This window comes from Musa acuminata, chromosome BXJ1-3, assembly GCF_036884655.1.
Source record: "Musa acuminata AAA Group cultivar baxijiao chromosome BXJ1-3, Cavendish_Baxijiao_AAA, whole genome shotgun sequence".
In the NCBI taxonomy this organism is placed as follows: Eukaryota; Viridiplantae; Streptophyta; class Magnoliopsida; order Zingiberales; family Musaceae; genus Musa; species Musa acuminata.
Genome location: NC_088329.1, coordinates 31352856 through 31367179, shown reverse-complemented (window position 1 = coordinate 31367179; position 14324 = coordinate 31352856). Strand labels below are relative to the sequence as shown.

Below are 14324 nucleotides of genomic sequence, written 5' to 3'. Positions count from 1 at the left end.
ACATCTGGATTGTCATCCTTCCACCCTGATGCTATTTCCACTCCTGGGGAACACATATATCCTATGGAAGATTTATCTGGCAGAACGCCGTGATTCCGTAGCAGTCTCTGCTGACCTCCCAAATCGAGTCTCCCATCTCCGACGTTCCTCGATTGTACACTTGCAAGTTCTGATCCAGAACACCGTTCTTCCTTGTTTGGAGCTGCAGACGAGCGCTTCCTTTTTATCAGATAGTGAGTTTGTCAGCAGCTCCAAACAATATCATCAAGCCAAGAGTCCAATGGTGAGAAGACTTGGTCAAATGTGTTGTCAATGTGGATCTTCTCTGTGATGGAATTCGAAATCTAACCAAGACTTCTGTCTCTTCTGTTTCGAAAACGCGGCTATGTTTACTACTTGCCTCTGACTTGTTCATGAAGATAAGATGATCTATAATTAGGAGATAAAGCAGTAATCATCTAGAAAGTACAACTAATCAGGATAGGATTTCTGAAGAGAGAAGATCAAATCACACTGAAGTAAATAGTTCTTCACTTCTTCTGTTACAAAGATCTTGAACTACATGGAAACAAACTTTTCATTCTGATATGATAGCAGAAGCAGTTCTGGTAAAGGTCAACTTGTAAGCTTGGTGGAGAGACAACTTGTGATGTTTGGCTTTGGTGAAGTGAAAACCTAGTTAAGACTGACCAGCTTCAAACTTGTGCATGGTTAAGAAGCTCAAACCCAAAATTTTACCTTCTTGTTGCGAAAATTCTACTCGACATCCTTTGCCGTTGGCAGATACTATTCGATTAATATTCAAACCATAATTTACTGCTTTTCCACTGGATTGTGGTAAACAATTCAAACTTAATGACGGTTGGACAGAAGAAAATTGACATTTTTCTGAGACATTGGTCAAGAATTCATCTCTGAAATTAATGTCTTTGTCCGCCGCTACTACTACTCTCAATATTGGCACCATCAGAGACCAGTGTAAACTCTGGTTCGATACTTTCATCTCATAGAGCTGCTAGTTGAATCATCTATGCCACTATGCCTGGGACATCCACAGCTATCTGAAGAGGTTCTAAGTAGCAGACAATGTCTCTCATAAGAAGCCTCGCCTTTGGATTGCGGTTGAGGCAGTAGTGAGCTAGCATGGCTATCTTTTGAACGGCTTTATCTGGACAATTTCCACTCAACCTGGGGTCTACGATCCCCAACACTTTCTTCTTGTGTGTAAGCAATGGTGCAGCCCAGTCAGCAAGCATCTGCTCTCGCACAGGACGAGACTTGTCCAGTGATTTCCTTCCGGTGAGGAGCTCAAGGAGGACCATACCGAAGCTGTAAACATCACTCATGGTGGTCAAATGCCCTGAATGGATTCAGAATTCAACAGGTTAGACATCACCCATCAGAGAACCAAAGGAATCAGTATATCTGCAGTAATAGGTTTCAAAAGGTTAAACCCAGAAACAGAGACATCATATTCATCAAAGACGAATGGAATTCATTCCCCATGTTATTTAAAATGTAAAAGGATAACAAGAAGATCAGATAACGAAGAGAAAATACATGGCATCAATGGTTCTAGCTTCATATCACCTGTCATGATATACTCTGGTGCTGCGTATCCGTAAGTTCCCATTATTCGGGTAGTAACATGAGACTTATCACCTACTGGTCCATCTTTTGCAAGTCCAAAATCAGACAGTTTTGCATGATACTCCTAAAAATGGCAAACACAGAGCACCTTATCATAAGCATCAAAGTGAAGAATATGCTGAAGAAAGGTAATTTAGATTAACAAAACGCCGAGCAGCCCTTTGTTTTTTAAATCTTGTATCTGTATCCAAAAGGACAAATCCTTCTCTTACTGTTTAGTAGAAAAATATCCATAACACTATTTCTTGACAAGTTGCATGATTGTATGAGGGCCTAAGAAAAATGTTACATGCATTCAGAACAAAAGTGAGAAGATGGCCGGGCAATGGGCCCTATGTGCATCCCTCTCTGAAATTTTAAATGCAGGAAAAATACAAGAAACATTAGACGAACACACTGATTACATTGTTTTTACTTTTACAGAAACATTAGAGGAATACACTGTTTATGCATCTAAAATTCTGTGTCAAGAAATTCCCTGCCTCAACATGCAGATAGGGGAGTCACATGATCCATCATTTGACCTGTATGTTGCAATATTGTTTCTTTGAGAAAATATGTTGCTACTGTTAGGACCGAAATCGACACTAAAAGGGGGTGAATTAGTGCTTTTAAGAAAACGACGCCGATTAGGAAAACTTTAATGATTTGGAAAAGCTTGATTCGATGAAACCATATCGGAAATGATATCGAAGTGTGCTTGACTTAGAGTAAATGTAATAAGCAGTTAAGCAGAAAAATAATAGTAATGAAGAGCAGAAAGAAGATGCACACCAAATTTATGGTGGTTCGGTCATCGTGACCTACATCCACTCTCGATTCCTCTTCCGTCAAGACCACCGGCTTCCACTAACGATCTTCTTCCCAATGGGCGAAGATCAACTACCCTTACAACTCTTTTCTTCTTTTAACAGGCTCAGGAGAGAACCTTTACACCCCCATTTTACAAGGTAAACGTCACACACCTCCTTAGATCTACTTCTAAGCTCAAGAAGGAGGGAACTCAATGTTTTGGCAGAGTTTTCTTAGTTTTTTCCTTATGAATTCTTGCTCCTTTCTTATTGCCTAAGTGAGGTATTTATAGGCCCGAAATGGTTTCAAAAATGAAGCCAAAAATTTAAATTTCCAAGTCTTCCGGGTATGGACGGTACCATCGCCTGCCAATCTGACACTTACACTGGGTGATACCATCGCTGACACAGTCTGGGAGATTGTGTTTGGGCAGTACCACTGGCAGACCCTGCATAGGTCACTGAATGAGCCAAACAGTAAGCCCAATTCAGCCCTGATTCAAGCCCAATTGGTCCCTAATCAATTTGGTATGGTTACACCCAAAACCAACTCAATTAGACCTAACTAACTCGATCTAGACACATACGATTATAAGCATGAATCTTATGTTGTCCGACATGTCATTGGTTCGTCCGACGCTTCGTCCGATCCTTCGGCACATCGTCCTCTCTTTTAGCGCATTGCCCAATCGGTATGTTGACTCCCGCAACTTTCGATCTCTTTGGCGCAATGTCCGATCCTTCGACCCGATGCTCGAACTCATGGCACGAAGTCCTTCCGGCATGACGTCCAATCGTCTAATATGTTCTACTCCGGCCCTACGTTTTATTCTTCATACTTTAATCAAATTGTCTTTCCTTAATCGAGGTTAGTCCTGCGTTACTCAAACGCATATTAGATCTTAATTTCATCAATTGATTTCATTAACAAAATTCGAGATTCAACAATCTCCCCCTTTTTTATGATGATAACCAATTGATGATGGAGTTTAAACTAAACTCCCCCTATCAATATGTCATATTGAAATAAAGTTCGAGTTTCATAAAATGTTAAACTTCAAATCCAAGTTGAAATGATTTTAATCATGAATCACACCATATGCAATACATCATATACATCATCATAATAAAATCATAAGTATTGCATACATAATCATAATTTCAAAACATCAAAGTGCATCATACCATGCATGATTCAAATCATCATTCCTTCTCCCCCTTTGTCATCAACAAAAAAGAGAAAAGTGCAAGTAGCATAATTTTGAAACATACAAGTTCTACTTTACTTTAAAACATGCAAGCTAGCAAGTTTTTTTAGATGTGCAAATTAGCAAAATTTTTGCTTCTCTTGAGATGTGCAAGATAGCACTTCTTGTTTCTCTTTTGAGATAAGCAAGCTAGCAAGTTTTGCCTCTCTTTGTGATGTGCAAATTTATAAGTTTTGCTTCTCTTTAGATGTGCAAGCAAGCAAGTTTTTCTCTCTTTTAAATGTGTAAGCTAACAATCTTTGCTTCTCTTTTGAGATGAGTAAGCTAGCAAGTTTTACTCCCCTTTGTCATTGTGAAAAAGAAGGGAAGAATATAATATTGTAATTCTTTTCCCTTTACATTAATTTTCAAATCATGACAAAAATAAATAACAAAGATAAATTTACATCAATATTTCAATCATAAAAAATGAAAGATCAAGTCATGAATACCAAAAGACCATGTGTCATTTTTGACAAATCTCTTATTTTGTAAATAGAAGGAATGATAGGAAACGATCTTGATTCAAAAAGAAAACTCAAGTCATAAAAATCGAGAAACCAAGATCATGATCCGAAAAATATATAAGAAGAACTTATGCATTTGGGAGATTTAACATGCCTAAGTTTAACATTCAAGCTAGCAATTTTGGTTCTCTTGAGATGCTAGCAATTTTCTTTCTCCCCTTTGTTATTATCAAAAAGAAGAAGGGAAGAACACAATGGTGTAAATGTTAAAGTCATCATATGAAAAATATCAAGAAAAATCAATTTGGTGATAAGATATATAATTTATGAATATAAAAAAATTATATATAATAAAATTCATGTCATTAAAGATAATATCAAAGATCATATGAATACCAAAAGGCATGATTCATTTTGACAAATTTCCTCTTAAATAATCAAAAAAAAATCTTAGGAGATCAAATAGTAAAAGATCTTCAAAAGAAATTTTAAGTAATGAATTTTGAGAAATTAAAAGAGAAACCATGATTTATTTGGATAAATATTCTCTTTAATAAAATGTAAGAATTATACGAGAATAAAAAGTAAGGGATCCTGATTCATATAAAGAAAATCTCAAGTTATGATTTCGAGAATTCAAGATCATGATATAGATAGAACTCATTTAAATTCAAATCGTCAAATCATCAAAATCACTTTCAAGAGATTCAAAATGACATAAATAGATTTATCAATCTCTTATTAAAAAATCGATAAGATAAAGATAGAGAAATTTTTAAGAAAAATACATTCCCTTTTTATGTGTTTCAATTTATGTGATTTATTTCACACAAGAATGCTTTTGTCTTTTATGTCAAATAAAAACATGCATCATCGTTTAAAACCAAAAAAACAAATTTCATCATGAAAATCATCAAGATTAATAAACCATAAATCATAAAAATCATCATTACTTAAAATCATCATGCATAATTAAATCATTAAATCATCAAGCATAATTTCATTAAATATAAAGCATTTTCAATCAAAATCATTTTGTTTCGGCTAGTGAGCTTTGTGAAGTGTGTTGGATCTCCGATCATAAGCCTTGAGCATTCACTATCAAAATTTTATTTTTGCTCCTAGCTTTCAATTGTAGATTTACCTATCTTGTTTTTTGATAGGTGGGTTGGCTATAGGTACCTATTTGATTTTGGGTTCCTCATGTTTAGATCTACCTATCTTGTTTTTTGACATTAGGTCATTTATGGTTCCTTTAAAAGATATGCAAGTCATATCTTTTAAATGAACACTTATATGCATAATAACCATGTCTACTGTAAAAATTATACTTAACCTTAAGAGTAACATGTAATGCAATGTGGGTCCTTTAACAAAAGTAGTTAGCTTTTGTTGAGTATATACTCATAAAGTCGACTCCTTCATTTCTACAAACATAACCTTTATTGGCAAGAATCATGTTTAATGATTTGCTACCAATTTTAAATTTTTCTAAAGTTAGTTGTAATACTATATTTTCTTTCTTAAGTGAGTCTAATTCTTCACACTTAATATGCAAGGGGTTAACAAGCATTTATCATACTCATTTTTAAAATTTTCAAATTCATTAGAAAGAGAAGTATGATCCCTTTTTAATAATTTATATTTTTTACCAACTAATTTACATTCATCAAACAAATCATGAAAGGCATTAAGTAATTCATCGTAAGGTAAATAAGATTCGTTTGAGCCACTTACATCGTCGTTGAGAGCCATTAAGTCATAATTCGCCACCTCGCCTTTGTTGGTTTGCTCCTCGTCTTCGGATGTACTCGATCCATCCCATATCACCTTGAATGCTTTCTTCTTCTTTGGTAACTTCTTCAGTTTTATACACTCATCTTTGGAGTGCCCCAACTTCTTGCGTTCATAGCAAGTGGTTGTGTCCTTTTTGAGTTCATTTTTAGATTCTTGTTTTATGAATTTTTTGAATTTTCTTGTCAAAAGTTCTATGTCATCATCACTTGAGCTTTCGCTCAAGTGGTCTTCTTTTGTTCTAAGTGTCAAATTCATTATGTTCTTTGGAAGGTTGTTCTCATGTTCGTCATATGCAATACATGTCATTTCATAGTCATTAAAGACCCGATAAGTTCTTAAGTAGAAAATTGATCAAGTCCTTTGCTTATTGTATTGTCATTACTTTTGGATCTCAACTCTTTAGAAAAGATATTAAATCTTGTTTACAAGTTCAAGATTAGAAAAACATTTGCCAACTACTTTTAAACTATTAACGACATCCATAAAACGGGTGTACATATCAACAATAGTTTCGCTTAGCTTCATTCGAAACAATTCAAAATTATACATCAAAAGATTTATCTTAGATTCTTTAACTCTACTTGTGCCTTCATGTGTAATTTCAAGAGTGTGCCAAATGTCATGTGTAGTTTCACAAATCGAAATACGATTAAACTCATTTTTGTTTAAAGCGCAAAATAGAGCGTTCATAGCTCTAACATTTAAAGAAAAAGTCTTCTTCTCCAAATCATTCAATTAATTCATTGGTTTGTAAGACTTTTAAAAACCGCTTTCAACAATATTCTATAAATCGAAATCCATAGAAAGCAAGAAAACTCTCATTTGAGTTTTTTAATGCGTGTAGTTTGTCCCATTGAACATATGAGGACGAATGATAGAGTGACCCTTTAGATTGCCGGTAAAAGTCATTCTCTTGAGTGTTAAACCAACCGAGAGTAATGTGACTCTGATACCAACTGTTAGGACCGAAATCGGCACTAAGGGAGGCGGGGGGGGGTGAATTAGTGCTTTTAGGAAAACGACGTCGATTCGAAAAACTTTAATGATTTGATAAAACCGTATCAGAAATGATATCGAAGTGTGCTTGACTTAGAGTAAATGTAATAAGCAGTTAAAGCAGAAAAATAATAGTAATGAAGAGCATAAAGAAGATGCACACCAAATTTATAGTGGTTGGAAAGAAGATCGTTAGTGGAAGCCGGTGGCCTCGACGGAAGAGGAATCGAGAGTGGATGTATTTCTAAGCTCAAGGAGGAGGGAACTCAATGTTTTGGCAGAGTTTTCTCAATTTTTTCCTTAAGAATTCTTGCTCCATTATTGCTACCCAAACGGAGTATTTATAGGCACCAAATGGTTTAAAAAATAGAGCCAAAAATTTAAAATTCTGAGTCTTTCGGGTACGAGCGATACCACCGCCTGCACTGGGCTGTACCACCGCTTGCCAGTCTGACACTGACACCAAGTGGTACCACCACCCAGTCTGGCAGTACCATCGCTTGACACAGTTTGGGAGATTGTGTCTGGGCAGTATCACCGCCAAACCCTACTACAAGTCACTAAATGGGTCAAACAACAGACCAAATTCAGGCCCAATTAGCCCCTAATCAAGTTGGCATTGTTTCACCCAAAACCAACTCAATTAGACCTAACTAACTCGATCTAGACACATACGATTACAAGCATAAATCTTATGTTGTCCGGCATGTCATTGGTTCGTCCGACGTTTCGTCCGATCCTTCGGCGCATCATCCTCTCTTTCGATGTATTGCCCAATCGACATGTTGACTCCCGCAACTTCCGATCTCCTTGGCGCAATATACGATCCTTCGACCCGATGCCCGAATTCATGGCACGAAGTCCTTTCGACCCGACGTCCAATCTTTTGACATATTCTACTCCTGCCCAATATCGATTCTTCCTATTTTAATCAAATTATCTTTCCTTGATCGAGGTTAGTTCTGTGTCACTCAAACGCATATTAGATATTAATTTTATCAATTTATTTTATCATCAAAATCCGAGATTCAACAGCTACACTGTTGTTAAACAAAGCCAAGATATCACGTAGTTTAGAATTTTTGATATGCTAACCTGATCTAGCAAAATGTTGGAAGTTTTAAAATCACGGTATATAACTGGCTTTTCAGTGTCATGGAGCAAAGCAAGCCCTTTTGCTGCACCTAACGCAATTCTCATTCTAATCGACCACGGAAGGGGCGCTTCTACTCCTGCATAACAACATATATATTTCATCAAAAATATTAATGATTAAATATTGAAATATAAAAATATCCCTAGCTAAACATAAATTAGAAGATGGTCACATATTATAGCTAAATCCACTTGATGCCTAGTGGTTGCCATACATTTCTTGTCGTATCAATTGACTAATTTATTTACTGCAAAAGTTCATGTCTGATTGTCTTGAACCATTATTATGAAGGAAGAAAGGAGCAAGCTGACTTGCAAGCAAAGAGTTTTATTGAAATGAGTTGATATGGACCAACTATAGATAAGAAGAAACTGGTATCGCATGTATGATGAAAGGAAAATAAACTCTGATGTAGAAACTAAAGTAGTCAAAAGGCAATAAAACAGAGGACAATAAAGATAGTTCACGGTGCATGCATGTGCTTATAGCCCAAGAAAAAGAACACTTTGATCCAATTATAAATGGCACAAGAAGCAAATTATGAGGATGGCCTTGATAGATACTTGAGAAGAGATTGAATTCCACACTGCCCCGATCCATTAACTCATACACCAGGACTCGATGCTCGTCTTCGCAGCAATAACCAATCAATTTGACCAAATTTGGATGAGAAAGCTGCCCGAGGAATATGACCTCAGCCTACGGACATAAAAAAACTTCACTTAAAACAGCATAACAGAGATCGGATCAAAGAGAGAACCAAAAGCTGAGAACCGTTCATATCAAACTGATCAGGAGTTTCATACCAGCCATTCTCTGTGACCTTGGTAGCTATTATCACCATCATGGACCTTCACAGCTACATGAAGAGGTTGAAGCCCCTCCCTAGGTTCTTCAGTGATGACACCCTTGTATACACTACCAAATCCCCCGATGCCCAAAATGTTGTCCTGCTTAAAATTCCCTGTGATTTTCTTGAGTTCACTGAAAGAGAAGACAACAAGGGGGTTCATTGCTGTGTCCCGTCGCAAGTCCTCCACTTCTTCTGGGTTTGATGGCAATTTTGTACCCTCCTTTTCCTCTTCTTTCACCAATGGATTCTCAACTTCTGGAGATCCTGTTGACAGATGAAACCATTCAGATAAATTTATAAACACTGCTAAGGAACAAGCTTCCCAGTCTAAGCTTCTAATGGTTGTATAAAGCAGAAGATGTTAAAGAATATTTGTGGATATAATTGACTTAGAACAAGAACTACAAGAACTGGACAGTGGTGAAAATTTTGATCAAGATTAATAAGTACACAACTAGAAAGAAGTGTCAAAAAGAACAGTTTTTTTTATACATCCAGATATCTGGCTTCATATAAAAAGCATGTGGGTTCACTTTTTAAGTCTATGAATCCTATAAAAGAATCAGCTGCAAGCCAAAATTCTGAAGAACCATGTTGCGACCTGTAAGGACTTCAATACAACACCTGCACTTGTTCCTTGCTACAAAAGAACAGGGAAGGAGGAGAAAGTTCCTCTAAATCAGGCCTACAGAAGCAAATAGCAAGGCCTCAATCGTTAAGATCACCGACCTTTATGCCTCTCCAAATAACAAGATTACGAGAAACTCCTGATTATAACTATATAAGACAATCATAAATAAGGCATGAAATGCGAAATCAATATCCAGAATCATATTATTAGAGTTCCCAAAAAAAAAAAGGTGACCTACCTGATCTCCCATCGGATGAAGCTCTGTAGATGGATGGTTTCCCTCTAAACGAGCAATTACCCATAACGACCTCCAACTCCAAACCGATCAGCACAATGTTACCAGCGACATATGAGAGAGAAGGCGAGATTCTCGTTAAGAACTCGCTCCAAAACTGGAAGACAAAACAGCTGCTGCTCTAACGCGAAGTTCCTCCGCTGCATACAATCAACAGGGTTGGTCTGTTCCTGGTGAAGAAGTTAGAGAGATCAAAGAAAGAGCGACGGTATCTTCCACGACAGAGTATACACTAGCCTTGGCAAAGCATGTCTATCTTGCAGGGAGGTGGAGAAGAGTGGGTTGGACTACCATCCTTGGTACATGCAACTTGAAGTTGGGTACGGTGGCCCAAGCACTTGCATGCATGGCACTCCTGCAGCGGCCGAAGGAGGTGCAGCTCGAACTACATAGGAGTTTGATGGTGCGTGGGGACGACGATGACGACGACATGGTCAGCAAGAAACTTATCCATACCCCGTCACCAGAAAAGACCCTGAAGCCTCCTCCGCCTTCCACGACGAATAAAGAGAGACCCAACTCTTCTCCAAGCCTTTCCAATGGATTCGACAACGATGCAGACGAGAGAGTCCGATGGTGTGGTCAAAGTTTGACGAGTCAAATCTGGCGCCCCTCTGGTCTCGTCTTTGCCTTTCGGTAGGTGTAACATATTCGCCGTGACGGCTTTATCACCAATGCACTGTTATGATGAACCGTCATGACAACATCATAGGAAATTATGTATTATGGAGGGAGCATGGATTCGGTAAAGACATGTATAAGACACAAAAGAGATTTAATATTCTTTTCTTTCTTTCTATTGTAGGGATAAGAATAATATATAAGTATGAAGGCATAATCAAAGACATTTAACTTTTTTTTTTTTTGTGTTGTAGGAAAAAAAAAAGAGAAAAGAAAGATAAGTGATAATTAATTGTTTGCTTAACCAAAATTCAAGAATATAACGTAAATAATTTTTGTAGAAAAATGAAAAGAAAAACCTTTTTCTTTTGTAAATTTCTAAAAATAAATGACATAAAAAAGAAGTCCTCCTTTCTTTCTTTTTTTCTAACTGTGTGGGGATTGTGGAGATTTGGCAGTTAGAGCGCGTCCGCTAGGATATTGACCCGGCATTTTACATTACAGAAGGGGATATAGCACGGCCTATTAAATTTAGCCCGTCGTTCCGGTTCGTAGTCGTCCACAGACGCGTTTGCCCGCCAAATAAAGTAACCTGCCCTCTGCTGTCCTCCACCACTCTTCGTACCCGACCCACGCCATCTCCTTCGAATCGTTGGTCCCGCATGGTGTGGCGGTGTTGTTCCTGGGCAACGGTAGAACTGGTTAATGCAAGTATCGGACGACCCCCACCGTTGGTTATTCCTCGCTCTTCCCCTACCCCCTCCCTCTCTTTGCGTCTCTTCGCGCGAGCTATTGGGACCCAATCCCTAGAGGCCTGCGATCCAAGAAGCACGCTTCGATTTGGTTCCCCTTGGCGTTCCTCGTTCTCCTCCTCCGGCTGTTCCTCGCCCACTTCCTCCCACTGATATCCTCTTCGGTTGGGGACGAAGCAGTCCAACGGCCGCCAGCGCTGGCATCGGAGGGGGCGGTGGAGGAAACCTTTGGTAACAGCAGACCTGGAGCTATGGAGAAACATGGGGGATTCAATTTGCGTGCTCGTCGTTTCGATGCCCTCTGGGGATTCATGGATCCTGGGGAACCTACGCCAATGCCCGACGGCAGCGGCGGAGGCACGGATACCGTGGCGAGGACGTGCGCCTCCGGCTGCCACTGCTTCAGCCCCTCCTTCGTCCCGTCCGTCGCCTGGAACCGGTCCTTGAAGCGGAAGCTGGACGAGAGGGACGCCGAGGCCTGCTCCCTCTCCTGTGTCGCCAAGAGAGGGGACGAAGGCGAAGGCGAAGGCGGAGCCGGAGCCAGCTTCGCCCGGGTGGACATCGGGAACGAGGCGGCGGCCCTTCGCGAGGTCCTCATCAGCCACCAGCAGTCGGTCCAGAAGCTCCTCACGGAGCTGGAGGAGGAGCGCAGCGCCGCGGCGTCCGCCGCCACGGAGGCCATGTCTATGATCCTCCGGCTCCAGCGCGAGAAAGCTGAGTCCCAGATGGAGGCCCGCCAGTTCAAACGCCTCGCCGATGAGAAGATGGCCCACGACCAGCAGGAGATCGCCTCCCTCGAGGACCTCCTCTTCAAGCGTGAGCAGGCTGTGCAAGCCCTCTCCTGCGAGGTCCAGGCTTATCGCCATCGCCTCCTCAGCTACGGCATCGGCATTGATGGCGACGCACCTCCCTCCGAGCCACAAACCCCCGACACGGCCACGGCCGCCAGCTCCGTCTCCCAGTTCGACGTCCTCCCTCGCGACTATCCCCCATTGAGGTGCAACGGTGATGCTGCCGCCGACCTCGACAAGTACCCCTCCGGAGAGAGCCCCCGGGAGCGCCTCCAGAGGCTTGAGAAGCGCCGCATCTTCCAGCTGGAACGGATGCCAAGCAGCAGCTTCTCTCATGTCATGGACAAGGACGTCGTGGTGGGGCAGTCCCCACGCCGGCGGCCACGGCATTTCAGGAGTTTCTCCTACCGCAGCCTCGCTTCAGGCCAGGAGTTCAAGAAGGGGGACAAGTTCCCGGCGGCGATGGACTGCGCATCAGACTATGGTGGGAGAGACGACATGAGCGACAGAGTGTACACGGTGGATGCGGTGCATGGGGCAAGCGACGACTACGTGAGCACGCCAAGGGAGCTACAGAACCGAAGGTTTGTAGGAGGTGGCGGTCGGGTGGCGCAGGAAGCAGAGATAAGGAAACTTTGCGCGAGGTTGGAGGCGCTTGAGGCGGACAGGGAGTCCATGCGGCAGAGCTTCATTTCTATGGGTACAGATAAAGCTCAGATGGTGTTGCTGAAAGAGATTGCTCAGCAGATGTGCAAGGAAGTGGCCCCAGAGAGGAAGCTCATCAAGAAACCACCTTCCAACAAGAGGTTTTCTATCGTGTCAATCATCAGGGTACTGATCTCTTTTATCCCTTCTTTTTCTTCTTAATGAGCAGCCTCACCTGCGTAAGCTCAAGCTTGCAAAACAATAACTGATACACAGTACTTAAGAAGATATGAGTCTGATGTATCAGAGAAAACAGAGGAAGATAATAGTGTTGCTTGAAACCAACTTAGAATTTAGATTTCCAGGTGCATTCCATTTATTCTACTTGCATTAATTTCTAGATACCAAGCATCTAAGCAGGTAGTTAATAATCTTAATGCTTTCATCTGATCTTGTGTTTGCCCAGAGTGTCATCTCATTCGTTTTATGGAGAAGGAAATCAACTCGAGCCAGGTAAGTTACGTTTCTACATGTATATCTTGAAGGTTGGGTGCTTCATCTCAGTTAAAACAATGAGTTGACCGTTGAGTGTAACCCAGCAGGCACACTTTTGGGTTACCAAGCAGCGATGCTGGGTTACTGCTGCTGTTGGACAAGTCACCTCGAATGAGGCATCGGAGGTTCCTCACAAGAACATAGATGTGCCGTCAGCTTCTCCAAAGCATGACCAAAATGTGTAAATCCTTGGTGGATCTGGATCTCAGCCTCTCTCCTTCTCTTCCTATATATATATATATATATATATATATATATATATATATATATATATATATATATATATATCAATCAGTCAAGACATATAGAAACTACATTTTCCTTATACTCCGGCAATGATTTCAGTTTCAACGAATTCAATGCAATGGAGATGTATTGATGCAAGAATTTAAGCATAATTATGATAGACATCCGAGGAATTCGGCTTGAAATGGAAGCGTAAGAAAGAAGAATCAAAAGGAGAAAGAAGACATACCTCCTAGTTCTCAGATCCCGAAAGCGAGCGATATAGTACTACTCCTCCCGCTCTATTCCCGTGCCGCTCCTTCCCCCTTCTCCGGGCTCACGGCCTGGACCCTCCCGACGCACCGTCTCGATGGGAGAGGAGGCGATACTGGACTCCGGCGGAGAAACCCATCAGAGTCGATGGCTCGAGAGGGCGGCGAGGAACTGAAGCCCCGGTCGGAGAAAGGCGACAAAGGGGTTTCCCGCGACGAATTAGCGTTACAGGGGAACCTTTCCAGGCCAATCGCAGGCGGTTTTCGTGGAGAGGGGAGTCGAGGAACAAAGGGGGCGGGGAGTGAGGTCGGTGGGAGGAGAGGGCGCGTATGTGTAGTGGGCTTTTTTGGGCTGGGAGGGGGCTGTGGATTAATCACGTAGTAGTTTGAGGAATTAGATATTTCAATATTTAATTATTATTTTTTCCTTAGAAGAATGTTAATCCGGGGATTAAACGCAATCCCCAGGCCGCAGTTGCTGCCACGCACACATCTCGAATTGGGTGCGATGCATGTGGGGCAGACGACAGTAGTGCGTGGAGTCGACATGGTCGTCGAGTTGTCACGATGTGTGTGCACG

General features: G+C 40.9%; 2 protein-coding genes across 4 annotated transcripts; one reads left to right on the top strand and one right to left on the bottom strand.

Annotated features, from left to right (window-relative positions):
• Positions 1–459: 459 nt before the first annotated feature.
• Positions 460–14104, bottom strand: LOC103978330 (probable serine/threonine-protein kinase PBL16). 3 transcript variants are annotated; one of them, XM_065128533.1, is made up of 8 exons: positions 13723–14104; positions 10121–10562; positions 9827–10023; positions 8911–9221; positions 8668–8803; positions 8044–8180; positions 1591–1714; positions 460–1360 (listed from the first exon to the last, which is right to left on the bottom strand). In XM_065128533.1, exons 3-8 carry the CDS (start codon positions 9888–9890, stop codon positions 1029–1031), a joined length of 1104 nt encoding a protein of 367 aa, XP_064984605.1. In that variant the 5' UTR covers positions 9891–10023; positions 10121–10562; positions 13723–14104; the 3' UTR covers positions 460–1028. The 3 variants fall into 3 exon arrangements, with proteins under 3 accessions (XP_064984605.1, XP_064984613.1, XP_064984623.1); XM_065128541.1 differs by having other exon boundaries at positions 9827–10053; positions 10175–10562; XM_065128551.1 differs by having other exon boundaries at positions 8089–8180; positions 9827–10562.
• LOC135624669 (myosin-binding protein 7-like) lies at positions 11062–13539 on the top strand. Its single transcript, XM_065128520.1, has 3 exons — positions 11062–12878; positions 13159–13205; positions 13295–13539. Exons 1-3 carry the CDS (start codon positions 11508–11510, stop codon positions 13389–13391), a joined length of 1515 nt encoding a protein of 504 aa, XP_064984592.1. The 5' UTR covers positions 11062–11507; the 3' UTR covers positions 13392–13539.
• Positions 14105–14324: the final 220 nt, after the last annotated feature.

Bases quoted from the DNA above. Each gene is read 5' to 3' on its own strand.
- LOC103978330 (XM_065128533.1), bottom strand. From the start codon at position 9,890: ATGGGTAATTGCTCGTTTAGAGGGAAACCATCCATCTACAGAGCTTCA. The intron at 8,181-8,667 runs GTATCTATCAAG...GTTGTTATGCAG, and splicing joins GGAATTCAATCTCTTCTCAA to GAGTAGAAGCGCCCCTTCCG. The intron at 1,715-8,043 runs GTTAGCATATCA...TGCCATTTTTAG, and splicing joins CCAACATTTTGCTAGATCAG to GAGTATCATGCAAAACTGTC.
- LOC135624669 (XM_065128520.1), top strand. From the start codon at position 11,508: ATGGAGAAACATGGGGGATTCAATTTGCGTGCTCGTCGTTTCGATGCC. The intron at 12,879-13,158 runs GTACTGATCTCT...GTGTTTGCCCAG, and splicing joins CTATCGTGTCAATCATCAGG to AGTGTCATCTCATTCGTTTT. The intron at 13,206-13,294 runs GTAAGTTACGTT...GTAACCCAGCAG, and splicing joins AGGAAATCAACTCGAGCCAG to GCACACTTTTGGGTTACCAA.